The following is a 20,400-nucleotide window of genomic DNA, read 5'->3' as shown; positions in this document are numbered from 1 at the left end:
CAGCCTGGAGTAGTGAACCACACAGCTCAAGTTTTGACCTGACAGTAACTATCACCTAACTGCCAAATAGTTGATGATGATGTAAGTACTGTAAGTAATTTGGTCATGTGTCCCTTAGCAAATATAGTTCTTAAATACTTTTCCTTTCCAGATGTTCGTTGCAAACGGGAGTATGATGAAAGCCATGTGATTACAGCCCTTCGAGTGAAAAAGGTATATGGTTGAGTCAGTCTGGGGCAGGCTGGCTACCTTGCAGGAGAGTGGGAAAGAATGGGAGGTTCTAGTACCGTGAGGTCGCATCCCCTCCCTAGGTGACCTCATGGCCTTAGCAGTTGGCATCTGATGTTCCTGCCCTTGGGATCCATTGTTATGGTGACTCCGCCACTCCTTGACTCTACCGCTCACTAACTCCTCTCTACCTCCTGGCTTCTGGTCACCCATTCATTCGTTTAACCATATTTATGGGCCACTGTGTGCCAGACACTTTCTAGAAAGTGGGGATACATCAGTGACCTAAAAAAGGACCAAAATCCCTACTCGTACAGAACTTACATTTGATCTTATAGTCTGTTGCATCCTGTCTGCCTGCTCCTGACCTGTGCTTATGCAGGTCTGCTGCTCACTGCCCCTTTATGGGTGTTTGTGGATTCGGCACCCAGTGCCCCATGAGAGAGGCTGTCACTAATTCAGCTGGCCATAGTCGCTCTGATGCCAGGACCCCTAATGGGCTGTGGGCAGTCAGCAGACCAGCTGTTTTCTTGGCTAGGCGCTTATCCTTGGTCCAGTCATCTGTGGGCAGTTTTTCTCCGAGGGGGAAGTAGGTGTAGAAGATACTGGAATTTAATAGACTCGAGGGTCCACCCCCGTGTTTCCATGCCTGTGTGTGTAGTCAGAAGAGCACAGTCCTGGATCTTTCCAGCGCTGCTGTGAAGGGAATACTTGCTCAACCGAACCTGCCACTCACTGGCCTCTACTGTGGTTTCCTTAGAAGAGGAATGAATATCTTGTCCCGGAGTCCGTGGATCTGGAGTGTGTGAAGTACTGTGTGGTGTATGATAACAATACCAGCACCATGGAGATGCCCTTAAAAGACAAAGATGATGACTCTGATGATTCTGATCAAGGTGGGTTTTTACAACAGCAAGAGTAACAGTTAACAGTTACTGAACGCGTTTGCCACATGCTAGGAGCCATGAGGCCAAGTGCTTCACCCAGGTCTGTTCATGCAATCTGCAGAATGACCTTACTGGGACTGTAAGGTCATGAGCTATGAGGGGACTGAGATCTTACCTTCTTTGCAAGAGAACAGGTGAACCTGCTACAGTTTCATGAATACCGACAGAGACATAAGACTCTTGGGTCAGAGACAAAGGACTCTGTTATTCAGAACAACAGAACTAGCCAGAATGTCATTATTTTCTTGCACTGGTTCTCCAAGCCCCAATTCTCTTTTTTTTGTTTGTTTGTTTGTTTTTTTTTTTTTTTTGGAGATAGAGTCTGGCTCTGTTGCCCAGGCTAGAGTAGAGTGCAGTGGTGTGATCATAGCTCACTGCAACCTCATACTCCTGGGCTCAAGTGATCCTTCAGCCTCAGCCTTCCAAGTAGCTGGGACTATAGGTACATGCCACCATGCCTGGCTAATTTTTTCTATTAATACTTTTTCTAGATATGGGCTCTCTGTGTTGCCCAGCCTGGTCTCAAACTCTTGGCCTCAAGCGATCCTCCCACCTTGGCCTCCCAAAGTGCTAGGATTACAGGCATGAGCCACCAAGCTTGGGCTCAAGCCCCAATTCTCATAGGCTGACAGGAGGAGGGCCAGGTGATATCTATATACACAGCAAGGTGCATTATAGGAGAAGAACCCAGAGCTTAGGGGGCCTGGGCCTTCTATAATGGGCAGAAAAGAAGGAAAAACTCTATCTTCCATGACTGTTACATAAATATCTTGAAAAGCTAGTTTGGAACGAAGGCAGCCAGTTTCTTTGTTCCTTGGACACGCAGAAGTGTGAGGGGCCATGGTGAATTATCTCCTAATAGGTAACGTTGCCCCCATTTTGGAGATGGGAGGAACCTGGGGCCCAGAAAGGTGAAATAACTCACCCAGGATCCCCCACCTAGGGAATTAGTTATCTACTGCTGTGTAACAAATCATGCCAAAACTCAGTAACTGCAAACAACAAACAGTAATTATCTCGCTTGTTGCTGTGGGCCCAGAATTCAGGAAAAGCTCAGCGGGGAGGGTTTCTACTGAGCTTGTAGTCAAATGTGAGCCAGGGCTGCTGTCATCTGAGGGTTTGGGCCAGGTGGCCTGCACCCAGGAGGACTCACTCACCTGGCTATAGCCAGGAGGCCTCAGTTCCTCGCATGTGGAGCTCTGCATGGGGTGGCTTGAATGGCCACACATGTGGCAGCTGGGTCCCCACAGAGTGAGTGACCTGAGAGAGAGGAGAGAGCAACAGGGAAGCCACGTGCCTTTCTGACCCAGTCTCGGGACTCAGTGTCGCCTCCGCCACATCCTATTTATCAGAACCAGGTGGTTAAGTCCGGCCCACCGTCGTGGAGAGGGCAGTTAGCCCCGACCTTTCAAAGGGAGGCCTTGGAAAGAATGTGTGGGCATTCTTAAGCCACCACTCCTGTAAGTTGGAGAGGCCAGGATTCAAACCCAGGTTCAAGTGTGGCCAGTTCCAGTGTGTTCCCCTGAACCCCGAGACTCTGCTGTGTTCTCCATGCAGTCCCTGGTTTTGGGCTGACCACCCGTGGCCATTGGCATGGGGGGCTCCTCTTCCTGCGACTTAGTAGCTAATTCACATGCGTGGGTGCAGTTCCAGAGGCTGAGCACCCACATGCCTGCCATTGGGTGGCGCTAAGCTTCTACCTTTAATAAAATCAGCCTTCCAGACTTTCTTCCCAGGAGGTCCTTGGCCAGGAAACTGTCCCTTCTTCTCTAAGCTCGTCCTGCTGGGCGCTGGTCTGTGACCCTAGGGTTGTAGGCTGGACCCTGAAACTCTAGGAAACGGTGCTCAGTAAAGATGACCCCCCTTCCATTCCATAACTGACCTCCCTGTGCTATGGGGCCCCCATCTTCACTCAGGAAACCAGGACCACACAGACGACTTGTCCACGCAAGGCAAATTTTCTTGTTTAAAGTGGCATTTTTCAGTAAATGCAAAGTCTTCAGGGGTACAAGACCGTCTCAAGGTTTCTCTCACCACCCTCTCCTTTCCATCGTTAAACACGTGCCTCCTCAGTACCTTCTGCATTATGTCCTAGGAGCAGGTGCAAGGTGTTCTTTCCTGCTGGCCCCCCAGGTGAGGTGTAGCACAAGTGGCTTGGGCCATGAGCCTCTGTCCTTGCTGTGTCTACAGCTGAAATGCCCGTGGCTGGTGGAAGTTGTGAGCTTCTCTGCCTCTGGCAGTGGCTGCTCACGGGAGCTCAGCCCTGTGCCCACCTGCCCAGCCGCTGCACCTGGGCTTCCACAGGTGCTTCCAATCCCTGGGCCCTGCTGAATCGCCCCTCAGTCTCCGTGTTAGGCTAACCACCCACCTGCTCTGCCAGGGGGGCCTCAGCATTCCTTGTGGGAAGTGGAGCACGGCTGTTGTCAGCCCCTCACCCACCAGCCTGTGTCTCCCTCCTCAGCGGGGTCTCTTTTCAGGCACCCAGTCAGTGTCATCCTTGGTCTTGACCTCTAGGACTTTCTCTCCAAACATGCCCCTTCTTTTATGAGAAAGATTTCTCTTATGTTAAATCATCCTTGCTTGCAACAAACAAAATGGATTACAGACCCCCAAGCCAGGCTCTTGACATGTAAGGGGAAGCTTTGGGAATTTGGGGATTCCTTTTCCCCTGTCTTAGCAGAGCCTGACTTTCACGACCATTGGCTGGCCAAGAACCCATCATAATTTAACTTAAAGCTCCCTGCTCCCTGAGCATGGACCTCTTTTTCTAAGAAAGCAGAACCTGACCTCCGCTGGATCTCTGTGGCAGGGTAGCTTGGCTACCTAATTGTCCTGATTGTCCCCTGGAAACTGGCCTTCCTCTGGCACGGACTGTCATCCCTGACTGTGAATACAACTCCAGCGGGTCTTATGACAGCCGTGGGGAAGTAGCTGTCTGAAGGCAGCGGCAGTGTGGGCTGGGACTCCTCCCCCAGCTCCCCTGGTCCCTCCGACCTGCCAGTCTCTTGCTCATAAGGGATATATATCGCCGGTGCTGTGAGACCTGTTGGCCTGATTCTCTGACTTCTGAGCTAGGCCGGTCCTCTGGGTCTTGCTCCTGTTTCCTCCCAGCCTGGCTACAGACTCCAGACTCTCCTCCAAATGCAGTCGCTCAGACAGGTCCCATGCTACTTACGTCCTAAGGAGCTCCTGCTGGAACTGTCCTTGTCTCCCTGAACAAAATTCTATGTAGAAGTCAGAGTCCCTGCCCTTCCCTTTCCGCTCATAGCTGGCTCTCCCAATCCTGCTGCACAGTATTTCTCTTTCTGGGCCACATCCTCTGCATGTCTTGGCTTAGCCTTAATTATGCAAACTTCCTGTCACATATCTAATTTGCATACAGTCTAATAGTCATTCTGCAGATCAATGAAGGCCTTTAAGATTAAACTGGGGCCGGGCGCGGTGGCTCACGCCTGTAATCCTAGCACTCTGGGAGGCCGAGGCAGGTGGATCGCTCAAGGTCAGGAGTTCGAGACCAGCCTGAGCAAGAGCGAGACCTCGTCTCTACTAAAAATAGAAGGAAATTATCTGGCCAACTAAAATATATATAGAAAAAAATTAGCCGGGCATGGTGGCGCATGCCTGTAGTCCCAGCTACTCGGGAGGCTGAGGCAGTAGGATCGCTTAAGCCCAGGAGTTTGAGGTTGCTGTGAGCTAGGCTGATGCCACGGCACTCACTCTAGCCCGGGCAACAAAGCGAGACTCTGTCTCAAAAAAAAAAAAAAAAAAAAAAAAAGATTAAACTGGGCCGGGCGCGGTGGCTCACGCCTGTAATCCTAGCACTCTGGGAGGCCGAGGCGGGTGGATCGCTCGAGGTCAGGAGTTTGAGACTAGCCTGAGCAAGAGCAAGACCCCGTCTCTACTAAAAATAGAAAGAAATTATATGGACAACTAAAAAATATATATATATATACAAAAAATTAGCCGGGCATGGTGGCGCATGCCTGTAGTCCCAGCTACTCGGGAGGCTGAGGCAGTTGGATCGCTTAAGTCCAGGAGTTTGAGGTTGCTGTGAGATGGGCTGACGCCACGGCACTCACTCTAGCCCGGGCAACAGAGTGAGACTCTGTCTCAAAAAAAAAAAAGATTAAACTGATGTCGAAACCACAATGACTTATCACTTCATACCCACCAGGATGGCCATAATCAAAAAGGCAGGGAATACGTGTTAGTGAGAACATGGAGAAAATGGAACCTTCACGCCCAGCTGAGCAGGATGTGAAGTGGTGCAGCCATTGTGGAAAACAGTTTCGTGTTCCTTCAAAAGGTTAGGGTGTGTACCCAAAAGAAATGAAAACACATGCACACGAAAACTTGTACGTGAAAGATCACGGCAGCATTATTCATGATAACCAAAAAGTATCAACAAATACGGGAACAGACCAGAATGTGGTCTGTCCACAACGGGATATTATTCAGCCGTACAAAGGGGTGACATACTGATACCTGCTGCAACATCAATGAACACTGAAGAGATTATGGTAAGTGATAGAAGCCAGATACAAAATATCACATAGGAATTTTATGATTCCTTAAATGAGATGCCCAGAATAGGCAAATCCATAGAAATTAGTGGTTAACCAGAGCTGGGAGTTTGGGGGGCAGTTGGAGTGACTACTGACTGGTACGGGGTCTCTCTTGGGGATGATAGAATGTTCTAAAATTGATTGTGGTGATGGTTGCACAACTTTGAATGGACTAAAAACCATTGAATCGTACACTTTACATGGGTGAATTGTGTGGTATACAACACATGGCATACATATGGGGGGGGTGTGGGTGTGTATATATCTCAGAACTTACAGGAAAACAATCAACTTGGTGCCAAGTTGCTTTTGAAATTTTCATTGTAACATTCATCTCTTATGTATGCTCGCTTCAGCTTCCTAAATAATTGCTTTTCAGAAGAAAGTGACCACCCACCCCAGCTCTAGACAAATGGTGAGTGCACAGGGGACATTCAGCTCTTTGGTCTTCTCTTTTAGAGATGGCGCCTGGCGCCGCCATTGAGTATGGCAAGATCCTGACCCACCTCACCCACCACCCCATCTACATCCTGAAAGGGGGCTATGAGCGCTTCTCGGCCCTGTATCACTTCCTCCGGACCCAGAAGATCATCTGGATGCCCCAGGTAAGGCGGGGTGCTGAGCACAGGCGGGCTCAGATGGGAGCACAGGCCTGGGGACCCAGGGGTGGGGGACAGAGGGCATGGAAAGGACCCGGGGACATGGAGAAGACTGGGCTGCACAAATGAACGTGGGGCACCCAGGGGCCTGGTTCTTCACGATGAATCTATAGCTGTCAGGTTAATGCCAAGGCCAGAGACGGGGCCCGTTCAGAGGGCAGGGCACCCCCAGGGGAGCTCTGGATGGTGGGCTATACTCACAGTCTGACAGGCTCAGACCACCTCTCCATTCTTGGCCGTCTGGATCCAGGGGACACAAAAAAGTCAGAGATAACAGTCCCTGCCCAGGAGGAGCTCCTTGTCTATCAGGAAAGTGGTGGCTGGAGCAAGGCTGTGGCTGAGGGCCGTACCAGGTGTCTGGAGCCCAGAGGAGGGGCGCTTGGCTTCCAGGAGCCAAAGCTGAGGATGAGGATGTGAGCAAGAGAACCAGGTACAGGTGTGTAAGGCAAGCACCAAAGCTGGGTGCAGTGGCTCACACCTGTAATCCTAGCACTTTTGGAGGCCGAGGCAGGAGGATCGCTTGACCCCAGGAGTTTGAGACCAGGCTGAGCCACATAGGGAGACTCTGTTTCTACAAAAAATAGAAAAATTAGCCAGGTGTGGTGGCACGCCTGTAGTCCCAGCTACTCAGAAGGCTGAGGTAGGAGGATCGTTTGACCCCAGGAGTTTGAGGTTGCAGGGACCTATGACGACACCACTGCACTCTAGCCCAGGTGATGACAGAATGACAGAGTGAGATCTTGTCTCAAAAAAAAAAAAAAAAAAAGCAAGCGCCAGAGGTGCAGTGACCTACAGGCAGGGACTGGTTCCTGGAGGGCATCCTGTTGGATGGATGTATCTGGTTTGTTGAAGGGTCTGAGCACAATGGAATGTAAACACAAAGTGGTCTCATTTTGTTGTAATTTGTTCTAAGTTGCCTGGAGCTGTGCTTTCATTCCTGCCCTTAGCAACATCTTGAGCAGATTCCTTACTTTCTGGTCATTTTTAGTGAACTTTCAGTAAACTTCAATCTAAGTTATACATAGTATAAAAAGATGGGGCAGATGTGACTATCCAGTGGATATTTGATATTAAGGAATAGTTACTTTTTTTTTTTTTTTTTTGACAGAGTCTCGCTCTGTTGCCTGGGCTAGAGTGAGTGCCATGGCACTAGCCTAGCTCACAGCAACCTCAAACTCTTGGGCTTAAGCGATCCTACTGCCTCAGCCTCCCAGGTAGCTGGGACTACAGGCATGCGCCACCATGCCCGGCTAATTTTTTCTATATATATATATTTTAGTTGGCCAGATAATTTCTTTCTATTTTTAGTAGAGATGGGGTCTCGCTCTTGCTCAGGCTGGTCTCGAACTCCTGAGCTCAAACAATCCGCCCGCCTCGGCCTCCCAGAGTGCTAGGATTACAGGCGTGAGCCACCGTGCCCGGCCCTAAGGAATAGTTACTTTTTAAAGATTATGATGACATTATTATGCTTATTTTAAAAAAGTAAGTCTCTGTCTTTTAGAGATACAGAATGAGATATTTGTGGGTGAAGTGCTATGATGTATGGAATTTCCTTTTAAATAATCCATGGTGGGGCAGGGACTCGGTGGGGATGTAGATGAAACAAAATTGGCCATGAGTTGATAATGTTTGAAGCTGGGTGGTGGATAGATGAGTTTATTGTACTATTCTTTCTAATTTTCTACATATTTTTGACACAATTTTAAATAAAGGAAGTGAAAACAATCAGCCTAGTACAAGCTGGGAAGTTTAACATTCCAATCTCAATCTGAATCTCTGCCTTCCCCCAGAGCTGGGCAGCATTCGGGTTTGCTCGGGGCCTCAGGATGGGGAGGGTGGGGTGGCTTTAAGGACAGCTCCTCTCTGCCTATCTTTGGGCCTAGCCCTTGGGTGTTGGGGTGCAGAGTGGGGCCTGTCTGTGTGGCGGGCTGCGTGTTGGTCGTGGCGAAGCACCTCTTCTCTCTGGCCCGTCTGGGTCTGTGAGCTGCTAGTGGCTTCTGCTGCTGGTTTCCTTGGGGCCTGGCGCGGCCTCACCCTCGACCCTTCTGTGGCAGAGGATGTCCCAGCTGTGCCTCCCTTCAACCCCCGCCAGGAGTCCCCCCACCTCCAACTCCCTGCCCTTCTCTTGGCAGCGCACAACCACCCCCTCGACACTCCTTCCCCTGAATCCCAGGATGGTCCTGGGTGATAAGGCAGGGACATGGGTCTGGGGTCACACATGTTCCCAAATCCTGGGCACACATGTGAAGCTCTCCAAGGACTTCCTCCCCTTCCTCTGTGGGAGCACATTGCTGTGGATTTCAGCTCCTGCCAGGCCCGCCTCCTCACTCCTGGCGGAGCGTCCGATGGCTTTGCAGGGTGCGAGGAGAGTAATTTCTTCTCTGCAAACCTTACACTTTTCATAACTCACCACCATCCCCTGCATCTCGTTTCTAGAGCTTTGGTAAGGTGTAATTGACGTACGATGAACTGTACCTATCTCAAAGGGACAGTGTGGTCGTTTGACACGTGTGCACCTGTGACTTTCCCGCATCGTTGCCCTGGTGTTACGCAGACTGGGAAGAGGGGGTGGTTGTGGCTGGTGGCAGGCACGAGGGCTGGGTGGGGTGATTCGTCACAGCTCTGCTTGTGTGCACCTTTCTTTAGAATGCAGGTACCTAGCATTTGTCTCTCCCTGCTGTGGGACCTTTGCCACCAACCTCAGGAACAAGGATGACAGTTTCACTTCCCTCCTATTACCTGTTCTTATACAACACAAAGCCAGGGTGTCCTGACTGCCCCCCAAGGAGCTCCTTCCATGAGGGGAGATGGAGGCCCAGCGTCTGGGCTCTGAGACTGCTCCTCTGTTTTAGGCAGTGACCTACATGTCCTCTATTTTGTAGGTGGCCTTTCCTAAATGATTTCCCTTCAAGGAAAGAGTTCTTTCTGTGACGGAAACGTGTTTGAAGCCTGCTCCTAGCAGTGTTAGGTTGCGGGGTGGCATGGTCAGATTTCACGTTAGAGAGATCAACTCGGATTGCAGTGTGGGGAGCAGATCAGTGGGGCCGTGTGGATTTGGGGGAGCCCTGCCAGGAGGCAGGGATGGAGAGGGGAGAGGGCAGAGTCCAGAAATGTTTAGGAGGGGGCCCTGACCAGGCATGAGACTGGGATGACGCCCTGGTTTTAGGCGTGGGTGGCAGGTGGCCCTGATGTGTGGTTCACTGGGGTGGGGACACTGGGTGGGGGAGGAGAAGGTGATTTGGGGAGGACGGTGGGCTCAGTTGGGGCCTGTTCATCGGCGATGCCTAACACCAACAAGCGATTGCTCTCCTAGTGCATGTGTTTTCTCCATGCCACGCCCTCTTCCCAGCCAAACCCGCACAACCACAGAAAAGGAAGCTGGTTTCAAAGCAGCAGGAAGGCAGTTGATAGATTCCTTATGGGTTTTTGGTGAGATTTTCCAAGTGGAACTTGAAAGGGGGATTTCACTCGGCACCAGCAGGCCCTTGGGGTCAGCCCTCACGCTGGGGTCAGCTTTGGGCCATGTCATCTGCCAGCAGTGGACCTGCCCGTAGGCAGCGGGTCGTTCATCTCTGTGCCACCAGCCTGAGGACTGGCTCGGCTTGGTGGCTGCTCTTTGCTAAGGCTTTTGAGGCTGGCGGCTTGGGAAGGATGTGGGCTCCCCGCGGTTCCCCTGGTGGGCAGATGTGACGCGCTGAGTCCAGATGGCTCTGAGCGACCGAAGCAGACAGTGAAGTAGATTGAGGTCTTTAAGACGTGATTTCTGAGTCAGACTTGGAGCCAGAGGATTTCTGGAACTGGTTGTGATCTTTGAAATGACCTGTGTCATTCAAAGGAGTATGGATGGAGAAAAGTGGTCTGTAGCCGGAGCCTGCGGGAGACATCAGATCATACGGTGTCAGCAGGTTTTTCTGCCATGGGGCTCCTTCCAGCCTTTGATTGCTAAGATACACTGTGAGTTCCCGAGAGAGGGAGGACGTGGCTACGGCTGCCCGGACTTATAGCCGCCCTTCAGTATCCACAGCGGGGGGTTGGTTCGAGGACCCCCCACAGAAACCAAAATCCACGGATGCTCGAATCTCTGGTGTAAAATGTTGTGGTATTTGCATATATCCTACCCACATCCTCCTGTGCACTTTAAATCATCTCTAGGTTACTTATAATACCTAATGCAATGTTAATGCTATGTGAATAGTTGGTACACCACATTATTTAGGGAATGATGACAAGAGAAACAGTCTGCACGTGTGCAGTACAGACGCAACCATCCACTATTTTTCTGAATGTTTTTGAAGTGAGGTTGCTGAGTCCACGGACGTGGAACCCACAGAGACAGAGGACGACTGTACTTGGTTCTCTGAACCCTTTTTTCACAGTGCACTATGAGGGACCAGTGTCTCCTAGAACACACTTTGGGAAACGTACAAATAATCCTTTTATCTGTTTCTTTGTTTTTCAAAGAAACCAAAGTTTTTAATGTAATTCTGGACCCGGAATAAGGTTCCATTTCACTGGTTGTCCTGTTCCCTCTACTTCTCTACACATTCCAACCCTTCTTCGGAATTCATTTCCTAGTGGCATATATGCTCTGTGTGAAGAGTTGCTTTCTTGGTGTGTGTGTGTGTTTTTTTTTTTTTTTAAAGACAGAGTTTTGCTCTGTTGCCTAGGCTAGAGTGCATGCAGTGGCGTCATCATAGCTCACTGCAGCCTCAGACTCCTGGGCTCTAGTGATCCTCCTGCCTCAGCCTCCTGAGAAGCCAGGACTACAGGTGTGCGACACCTCACCTGGCTAATTTTTTCTATTTTTAGTAGATACAGGGTCTCACTCTTGCTCAGAAGAGTTTTTATTGTTTTTTGTTTTTTTTTTTGATGCTTAAATTCTGGTGGCCTTCAAGTGTAATAAGAGGGTTGTCCACCGCCCATCCCACCCCGCCCCCAACTGGAAACACGAAGGGTTGTCACAGTTCTGGGCCACAGGGTCCTCGACTCCAACCTTTGTGTGCCTGGCCAGGAGCACACGGGTGCCCTGGAAGGAAGCAGATGGCGGTACTGAGACCCCACGCTGTGCTGCTGGGTTTCAGTCCTTTTGTCACAACCAGCTCTCACTGACAATGACGCCTCCTGCAAGTCGTTATCCGCCCGCCAGTCTCTTTGAAAGTCAGGATCTCAGTCTCATTCACTGTCCCGGGATTGCCCTTTTAAGCTTGTTCGCTGAGCCGCATTTCAAGAAATAAAAAGTCCCTCTTCTTCGTTGGGGAATTCACTCATAGCTGCCTTTCTCCTCTCCCACCTCAGGAACTGGATGAATTTCAGCCATACCCTGTGGAAATAATACCAGGCAGGGTCTTCCTGGGCAATTTCAGTCAAGCCTGCGACCCTAAAATTCAGAAGGATTTGAAAATCAAAGCACACGTCAATGTCTCCATGGAGACGGGGCCTTTGTAAGTAAAGGAGATACTATTGATTCTTTGTTTTTTTAGGTTAAGTATCATTTATTTATACAAGTTTCCTAGGGCCACGCATGCACAGAGTTGGAAGGGCTCTTAGAAGTCATCACACAGTGGAGTAGGTCAGCGCTGACCTTCACCTGTTCCTGGCCTGCAGACTGTCTCCTGGCCTGGCTTTGGCATCCTCTGCCCGACCGAGACCCCATAGTTGCCCTTTATATTTCACCAAAAGTAGTGTTTTCTGGTATTTTAACATTATGCTCTAAAATGTCCTGTTCTGCCCGATTTTGCCTGTCTCAGGCCCTCTGAGAAATGGCCCCCATGCCCCAGATTTGCCCTGGTACCAGGGAGGTGGACAGATAGACACGTGCCCATTCATCCTCGTTCAGTGAGCAGGAAAGCCCTGCACAGCTGGCTTGTCAGCCTCTGTTTTCCCAGCTGTGTCCAGTCATGACCACCAAGGCCGAGCACTGTGTACTCAGCTACTTCCAGCTCCTGATCGAAGCTAATAAAGACTCACCTCAGGTAGAATTTATGGAAATAACACAGGATTCAGTTAAGGTATCGAAAAACAAAAAGTACCATATAAAAATCAATGCTGGATTTGTTGATATAAAAACAACAATCAGTACAGGTTGAGTATCCCTAATATGAAAATCTGAAATCTAAAATGCTCCAAAATCTGAAACTTTTTGAGCACTGACATGACACTCAAAGGTGATAAATGCTCATTAGACATTTCAGAATTTGGATTTTCGGACTGTGGCTGTTCGACCAGTAAGTATGATACAAATATTACAAAATATGAAAAATTTCACATTCTGAAACACTTCTGGTCATAAGCATTTTGGATAAGGTATTCTCCACCCATAAGTGAGAAAATATCCAATTTACAAAAGAAGAACCAGTGATAAGATTTCTAAGAATAAACTTAACAAGAGCTATGCAGGGACAATGTCAAAAAAAATCAAAATTTTAAGCAAGGAGATAAAAGAATGTATAGACAATGGGAAAGAATTTCTTGATAGGTAAGTCCAATGTTATGATGATGTCAATTCTCTATAAATTAATCTATAGATTCAGAAAGATTTCAGTCAAAAAGTTTTGTGTATATAATTAGACAATTTGATATTAAAATTCACATAGAGACCTAAGTAGTTTGTGAGGAATGAGGACAAAGTGATTCAGGCCAGCCTTCCAGAAAGAACAACTAGAAGAGTTGGATCAGAGATTTTCTTCTGCTTTATGTATCAGAGAGTGGACGAAACAGTGAAGGTTTTATGGCCAATAGCTGAGAGAAGAAAAAAAAACTAGAGAGGTGAGGCCAGTAGTTTGGTGTTCCTTTTTCATGAGGAGTGTCTGCTGATTCTGGAGAGAAAAAATGGGGCAGAAGTAATATCTGAAAGGATGATGGCTGAGAATTTTCCAAAGTTGATGAAGTACCCCAAGCCAGAGATTCAAGCTTTATGAACTCCAAGCAGGATAAATCTAAAGGAACTCACAGCTAGGCTCATAGTCAGACCACTGAAGACCAAAGAAAGAGAGGACATATTACAGGCAGCAGAGAAAAAGGACAGATTACTTCAAAAGGAGCAACAGTCAGACTGACAGCTGACTTCTCAACGAAATAATTGAAACTAGAAGGAAATGGAATGTACCCTTGTGGTTGGTAACCTTTCAGGTGAGTCCCCACCTCCTGGGATTCACACTATTAAATGTGGGCTGGACTTACTGATGTGCCTCCAATGCATATCATAAAGTGAAAGTAATGGGCTGTCACTTCTGATATTAGGCCACAGAAAGACTTTGGCTTCTGTCTTGCTCACTCTCACTTGCCCTCTTGCTTGTTCACTCTGAAGGAAGTTAACTAACATGTCGTGAGCTGCCCTATGGAGAGGTTCACATGGTAAGAAACTGAGGGAGGCCTCCAGACAGTAGCTAGTGAGGAACTGAGGCCCTCAGTCGAAAAGGCTGCAGGGAACTGAATCCTGACAACAGTTGTGTGAGTTAGCTTGGAAGCAGCTCCTTCTCCAATCGAGCCTTCAGAGGAGACCTGGCCAACAGCTTGACTGTAACCACGAGAGATATTTTAAGCTAATGGTATCCAGCTAAGCCACATCCAGATTCCTGGCCCATAGAAATGGATAAATAATAAATGTTTGTTGTTTTAAGCAACTGAGTTTTAGGGTATTTTGTTACAGAGCAATAAATGACTGCTATAATCTTTTTTTTTTCTTTTCTTTTCTTTTCTTTCTTTCTTTTTTTTTTTTTTTTTGGGACAGAGTCTCACTCTGTTGCCAGGGTGAGAGTGCCGTGGCATCAGCCTAGCTCACAACAACCTCAAACTCCTGGGCTCCAGCGATCCTTCTGCCTCAGCCTCCCAAGTAGCTGGACTACAGGCATGCGCCCCCATGCCTGGCTAATTTTTCCTATATATATTTTTAGTTGGCCAGATAATTTCTTTGTATTTTTAGCAGAGACAGGGTCTCATTCTTGCTCAGGCTGGTCTCGAACTCCTGAGCTCAAACAATCCACCCCCTCGGCCTCCCGGGGATTACAGGCGTGAACCACTGTGCCCGGCCACAATCTTAAAGCACTGAAAGAAAATAACTGCTAACCCACAATTTCATACCCAAAGAATATGTTGTTCAAGAATATAAGTGAGAAGAATTGAGATTTCTTGCCATTGTGGAGTAACAGAGACCAGATTTACAATCCCACCTTAAACAACCAAAATAACTCAGATAAAACATCTGAGACAAGGGTTTTTAGACCATGGCCAACAGACAGCACAGGGTAGTCTAAATACTCCGATTAAAAGGCAGAGGTTGTAGGCTGCCTGCAAAAAATGTACTTTAAATGTAAAGATAAAGACAGGCTGAATAGCCCTATACCTATTAGAGAAATTGAACTCATAGTTAAAAACCTTTGCACAAAGAAAACTTTGCAGTCCATATGCCTTCACAGGTGAAATACTATCAGTTCTACACAAACTCTTCCACAAAATAAAAGAAGAGGGAATGATTTTCAATTCCCTTAACAAGCCATTATTACTCTAATACCCAAATCTGACAAAGACTTTACCAGAAGGGAAAATTACAGACCAATATCCTCATGAACATAGGTACAAAAATGCTAAACTAAATTTTTAGCAAATTGAATCCTAAAACATATAAAAAGGATAATATCTCATGATCAAATGTATTTGTGCTAGGAATGCAAGGTTGGTTTAACATTAGAAAATCAGTCACTAAGGCCGGGCGTGGTGGCTCACGCCTGTAATCCTAGCACTCTGGGAGGCCGAGGCGGGTGGATCGCTCAAGGTCAGGAGTTCGAGACCAGCCTGAGCAAGAGCGAGACCCCGTCTCTACTAAAAATAGAAAGAAATTATATGGACAAATATATATAGAAAAAATTAGCCGGGCATGGTGGCGCGTGCCTGTAGTCCCAGCTACTCGGGAGGCTGAGGCAGGAGGATAGCTTGAGCCCAGGAGTTTGAGGTTGCTATGAGCTAGGCTGATGCCATGGCACTCACTCTAGCCCGGGCAACAAAGTGAGACTCTGTCTCAAAAAAAAAAAAAAAAAAAAAAGAAAATCAGTCACTGTAATTGCCCATATTAATAGACTAGAAAAGAAAAATTATCCTCAGAATGGATGCAGAAAATGGCACCCTACAGCTGGTGAATCTATATGTATGTATATTTTAAGTTTATATAGAATATTTATAAAAACTGACAATATGCTGTTCCATAAAGCAAGATTCCATGGATTTTAGGAGATTAAAATCATATACAGTTGGCTTTCAACCACTGTGGAATTGATGTAGAAAGCAATAATTAAAAATAACTAGAAAATCCCTAGAAAATTTGTAAATTAAGAAATGGGTGTCATGGCTCACGCCTGTATTCCCAACATTCTGGGAGGCCGAGGCAGGAGGATTACTTGAACTCAGGAGTTCAAGATCAGCCTGAGTAAGAGTTAGACCCCATCTCTACTAAAAATTAGAAAAATTAGCCAGGCATGGTGGTGGGTGCCTGTAGTCCCAGCTACTCAGGAGGCTGAGCTAGGAGAATCACTTGAGCTCAGGGGTTTGAGGCTGTAGTGAGCTAGGCTGATGCCATGGCACTCTAGAACAGGTGACAGAGTGGACTCCATCTCAAAAAAAAAAAAAAGAAAAAAAAATTTCTGGCTAGGCACAGTGGCAATGTGGCACAGTGGCACAGTCCCCAGTGGCACTGCCACTCGGGACACTGAGGCAGGAGGATGGCTTGAGCCCAGGAGTTCGAGGTTGCAGTGAGTTATGATCACATTAGTATACTTTAGCCTGAGTGATAGAGCCAGACCCCATCTTTAAAAAAAAAAAAAAAAAAAGAAAGAAAGAAATAAAAGGAAAGGGGGAAAAAAAAAAAGCCCTTGGATCAAAGAAGAACTCACAATGGAAATTATGAAGTGTTTTCAACTACATGGTAATGGAAATACAACATATCAAAACTTGTGGAATATAGTTGTGTGTAGAGGGAAATTTTATAGCCTTAAATGCATCTATTTAAAAAGAAGAAAGGCTAAAAATCAACTAGGTAAGCATTCATCTCAAGAAATTACCAAAGGAGGCCGGGCGTGGTGGCTCACGCCTGTAATCCTAGCACTCTGGGAGGCCGAGGTGGGCGGATCATTTGAGCTCAGGAGTTCGAGACCAGCCTAAGCAAGAGCGAGACCCCATCTCTACTAAAAATAGAAAGAAATTATATGGACAGCTAAAAATATACATAGAAAAAATTAGCCGGGCATGGTGGCGCATGCCTGTAGTCCCAGCTACTCGGGAGGCTGAGACAGGAGGATCCCTTGAGCTCAGGAGTTTGAGGTTGCTGTGAGCTAGGCTGATGCCACGGCACTCACTCTAGCCTGGGCAACAGAGTGAGACTCTGTCTCAAAAAAAAAAAAAAAAAAGAAATTACCAAAGGAACAGCAAATTAAATCCAATAAAGAAGGAAGGAACAAGAGCAGATTACTGGAATAGGAACAATAAAACAGTATGAAGAAAATGAAAATAGTCTTTAAGAAAACGAATAAAACTGATAAATCCTTGCAAAAAAGAGAAGGCACAAATTACCACATGGAAAAGAGGATTCTATGTATCCTATAGATATTAAAAAGATCATAAAATGTTATGAAAACTTTATCATGATAAATAGAATTTAGATGAACAAATTAGAAAATACTACCTATCAAAAATGACATCAGACAAAATAAAAATTTTGTTAGTATCAGTAACTAATAAAGAAATTTCCATAGAGAGAACTCCAGGACTAGATAGCTTCCAAGATGAATTTTACCTAAGCTTTAAGGAGAAAATAAAGGCAATGTTAGGCTTGTTTTCTTTTTAGAGAATAAAAAAGAGGAACAATTATCAACTTGTTTTATGAGACCAATATAACTGTGATTTCATAACCTGACGAAGATATTATAATACAGGTAAATTATAGACTAATTTTCTTTATGAGCATAGATGTAATAATCCTAAACAAAATATTAGCATACTGAATACAGTGATATATGACAAAGATAATATATGATGACTAAGTTGGGTTTATTACAAGGGCATAAGGTTGTTTTGACATCTGAAAAATCAATCCATGTAATTTACCATATTAATAACATAGAGGAAAACCAGGATTATCTCAGTAGATGCAGTGAAAACATTTGACAATATTCATTATGCATTCATGATTTTAAAAAATCTTTTTGCAAACTGGGAATGGAATGGAACTTTCTTGAGCTAATAAAAAATATCTAAAAACGTCTTTACAGCAAACCACACTTAATGGTGAAATGTTGAAAGTTTTCCCTCTGAGATTTGAAACAAGACAAAGATGCCACTACTCCCACTCCTATTTAATGTTGAGCTGGAGGTCCCAGCTGGCAAAATACTGCAAGAACAAGAAATACTTTTAAGAAAGCAAAAGTGAGAAAAAATAAGACTTCCATTATTCACAGACAATATAATTGTATAGATAGAAAAGCCAAAACAACCTGCAGATAAATTGTTAGAACTAATGAATAAGGTTGCCAGGTACAAGATCAATACTGTGTACAAATATCAATTATTTTCTGAATAAGAATGAGAAGCACAAAATGAAATTTTAAAAAGATAAATTTTGCGATAGAAAAATGGTAGCATGTGTGTAATGAAAGCCGTGTGAGATCTCTACATGGAAAAATAAAAAGCATTACTGTGAGTTCTTAAAGATTCCCTGAATAAAAGAGGGATGTACTACAGTTATAGATTAGAAGAATTAATTTTTTCAAAGATGTTGATTCTTGCCCAGTCAATCTATAGATTCAGTGTAATGCCAATAAAGTTCCAGTAGGTTTGTGGGAATTTATACAGTAACTAACATTTATGTGGAAATGCAAAGGGAAAAAAAAAAAAAGCTAAATGTCAAAGAACAACAAATGAGAAGGTTTGCTTGACCAGATATCAAGACAATAAAATTGCAGCAAGCAAAGGCATTGCGATATCGGTGCAAGGAGAAAAAAATAAAGCAACAGAGAATAGAGCCCACACCCAGAGTCTTGCATATATGGACAACTGAATTTTGGCAAAGATTTTCTTCTAAAAATTCATAGTTTTAACTTTTACATCTCATAATCCATTCTGAAATAATTTTGTATAAGGTGCCAGATATGGAATAAAGTTCATTGTTTTGAATATGGATAGCTATTCGTTCCAGCAACATTTGTTGAAAAGATAATTGACCATGTGTGGGGCTATGTCTAGATCTGTTATTCTTTTCTGTTGATCTGTGTCTTTCTTTACACCAATTCCACACTCTTGATGATTGTAGCTTTATAAGTCTTGAAATCAGGTACTGTTAGGCCTCGAATTTAGTTCTTCTTTTCCCAAGTTGTTTTCCTTTGTATTTCCACATAAATTTTAGAATCAGCTTGACAGTTTCTACAAAGAAGCCTGTAGGAATTTCGGTTGGGATTGAACTGAATCCACAGGTCAGTTTGGCAGGAATTGACATCGTAACCATGTTGAGTTCATGATTCATGATCATGATCTTTCTCTCCCTTCACTTTGGTCTTTCCTTTCTCTCAGTGATGTTTTCTAGTTTTTGGTGTATAGATCTTGCACATCTTGTGTCAGATTTCTTAAATATTTGATCTTTTTGGATGCAATTATAAATGGTATTTGTAAATTTTCAGTTTCTGATTGTTGTTAGTATATAGAAATCCCATTGATTTTTATATATTGACCTTGTATCCTCGAACCTTCTCCTTCCAGATGCCTCCTCCATTGTGAAGCCCTCCCAGCTCCCCCTGACTTTCCTCTGCCCCAGCTACCCGGTATCATGCAGATCTGTCTACCAACACCTTGCCAGTTGGATTGGGGCCAGGTGCCCGTCAGACTGGGAGCCCCTTGGAGCTGGAAGGGGCCCTATTTGATTTATCTGGTGTCCACTAGGGTCCAGCCCAGGGTCTGGCACACAGTAGGCACTGCGTGAATGTCTGAGGGAAGGACGAATGGAGAATTGTATTTGTCACAGCAAGTGCTCATGTAGAAACAGAACCAGCGTGTTTTTGTTTCTGAATCTACTACAACTTTCTGTGTGCCACAGTGGTCTGCGCACTCCTGAATGCCACCAGTAGACTGTGGTCTCCATAAATAACATTTGGCAAGTGCCTACTGCATGCCAGGCACCGTGCCAGGCTCCTTGCAGACACCGTCCCGTTAGCCAGGCCCCACACCTCCTCGCCCTCCCCCTTCCCTTCTCTTGGAAAGCTCCAGCCATTCCCACCTCCTGGTGGTTCTTCCCGTACAACAAACACACTGCCTCTGCCACTGTGCACGGCATTCCCCTTTGCCTGGAACTTTCCCTGCCTGGCTTGTTCCCTTACCTCCCTTAGTCGCTGCTCAAACATCACCTCCTCAGGGAAGCCTTCCCTGAACACTCCGTCTAAAGCAGCAGCCACACAGTGTCCATCCCTCTGCCTGCCCTCTCCACCTGACACGGCAGGCGCATCCCCCGAGGCCATTCAGTACCCTGGCCCGGACTCATTTAATCATCTGCACCCAATTCTAGGAAGGTACCGCATTTTGGGTCATTAATAATAACGTCCCGTGTATCACAGTATGTGCCACGCGGATTGCTTCATGCTTTACGTAGGTGACTTCCCTCAGGCCACACAGCACCCTCGTGAGGAGGGCGCTTGTTTTCCGAGAGAGGTCCGACGACTTGCGCACAGTCCCCTGATGCTAGCCCAGCGTCCTCCACTGTGGTCCTGCTGAGGACGAGGGATGCCATGTGGTGCTGGAGCGAGTCTGCCTGATGACCTGTGCTGTCCTTCTGTTTAGTTTTGTAGGTGACCCTGACAAGCTTTTGCACATCCAGATAGAAGACTCCCCGGAAGCCAAGATTTCCCCCTTTTTTCGCCACCTCTGTCACTTCATTGGTGAGGATTGTTCCCTGACCAGGCAGCCCCTGGCCTCTACCCAGGAAGCAGAGTGGCCTTGTCCACTCACCTGTTCCTGACCTTGACTCCCAGCGCT

At 46.3% G+C, this 20,400-nt stretch overlaps 1 protein-coding gene across 3 annotated transcripts in view; it reads left to right on the top strand.

The window, feature by feature from the left end:
• STYXL1 (serine/threonine/tyrosine interacting like 1) overlaps positions 1–20,400 on the top strand; it is a 51,020-nt gene that overhangs the window by 23,480 nt on the left and 7,140 nt on the right. For all 3 annotated transcript variants that reach the window (XM_069486373.1, XM_069486374.1, XM_069486375.1), the window contains exons 3-7: positions 152–213; positions 989–1,124; positions 6,200–6,345; positions 11,695–11,840; positions 20,206–20,303. In XM_069486373.1, the coding sequence (XP_069342474.1) occupies positions 152–213; positions 989–1,124; positions 6,200–6,345; positions 11,695–11,840; positions 20,206–20,303 (588 nt within the window). The remainder of the gene's footprint in view (positions 1–151; positions 214–988; positions 1,125–6,199; positions 6,346–11,694; positions 11,841–20,205; positions 20,304–20,400) is intronic.

The sequence above is a fragment of the Eulemur rufifrons genome, chromosome 14 (assembly GCF_041146395.1).
Source record: "Eulemur rufifrons isolate Redbay chromosome 14, OSU_ERuf_1, whole genome shotgun sequence".
Classification (NCBI taxonomy): Eukaryota; Metazoa; Chordata; class Mammalia; order Primates; family Lemuridae; genus Eulemur; species Eulemur rufifrons.
The sequence above is the reverse complement of the archived record's forward strand: the minus strand, read 5'-3'. Positions and strand labels throughout refer to the sequence as shown.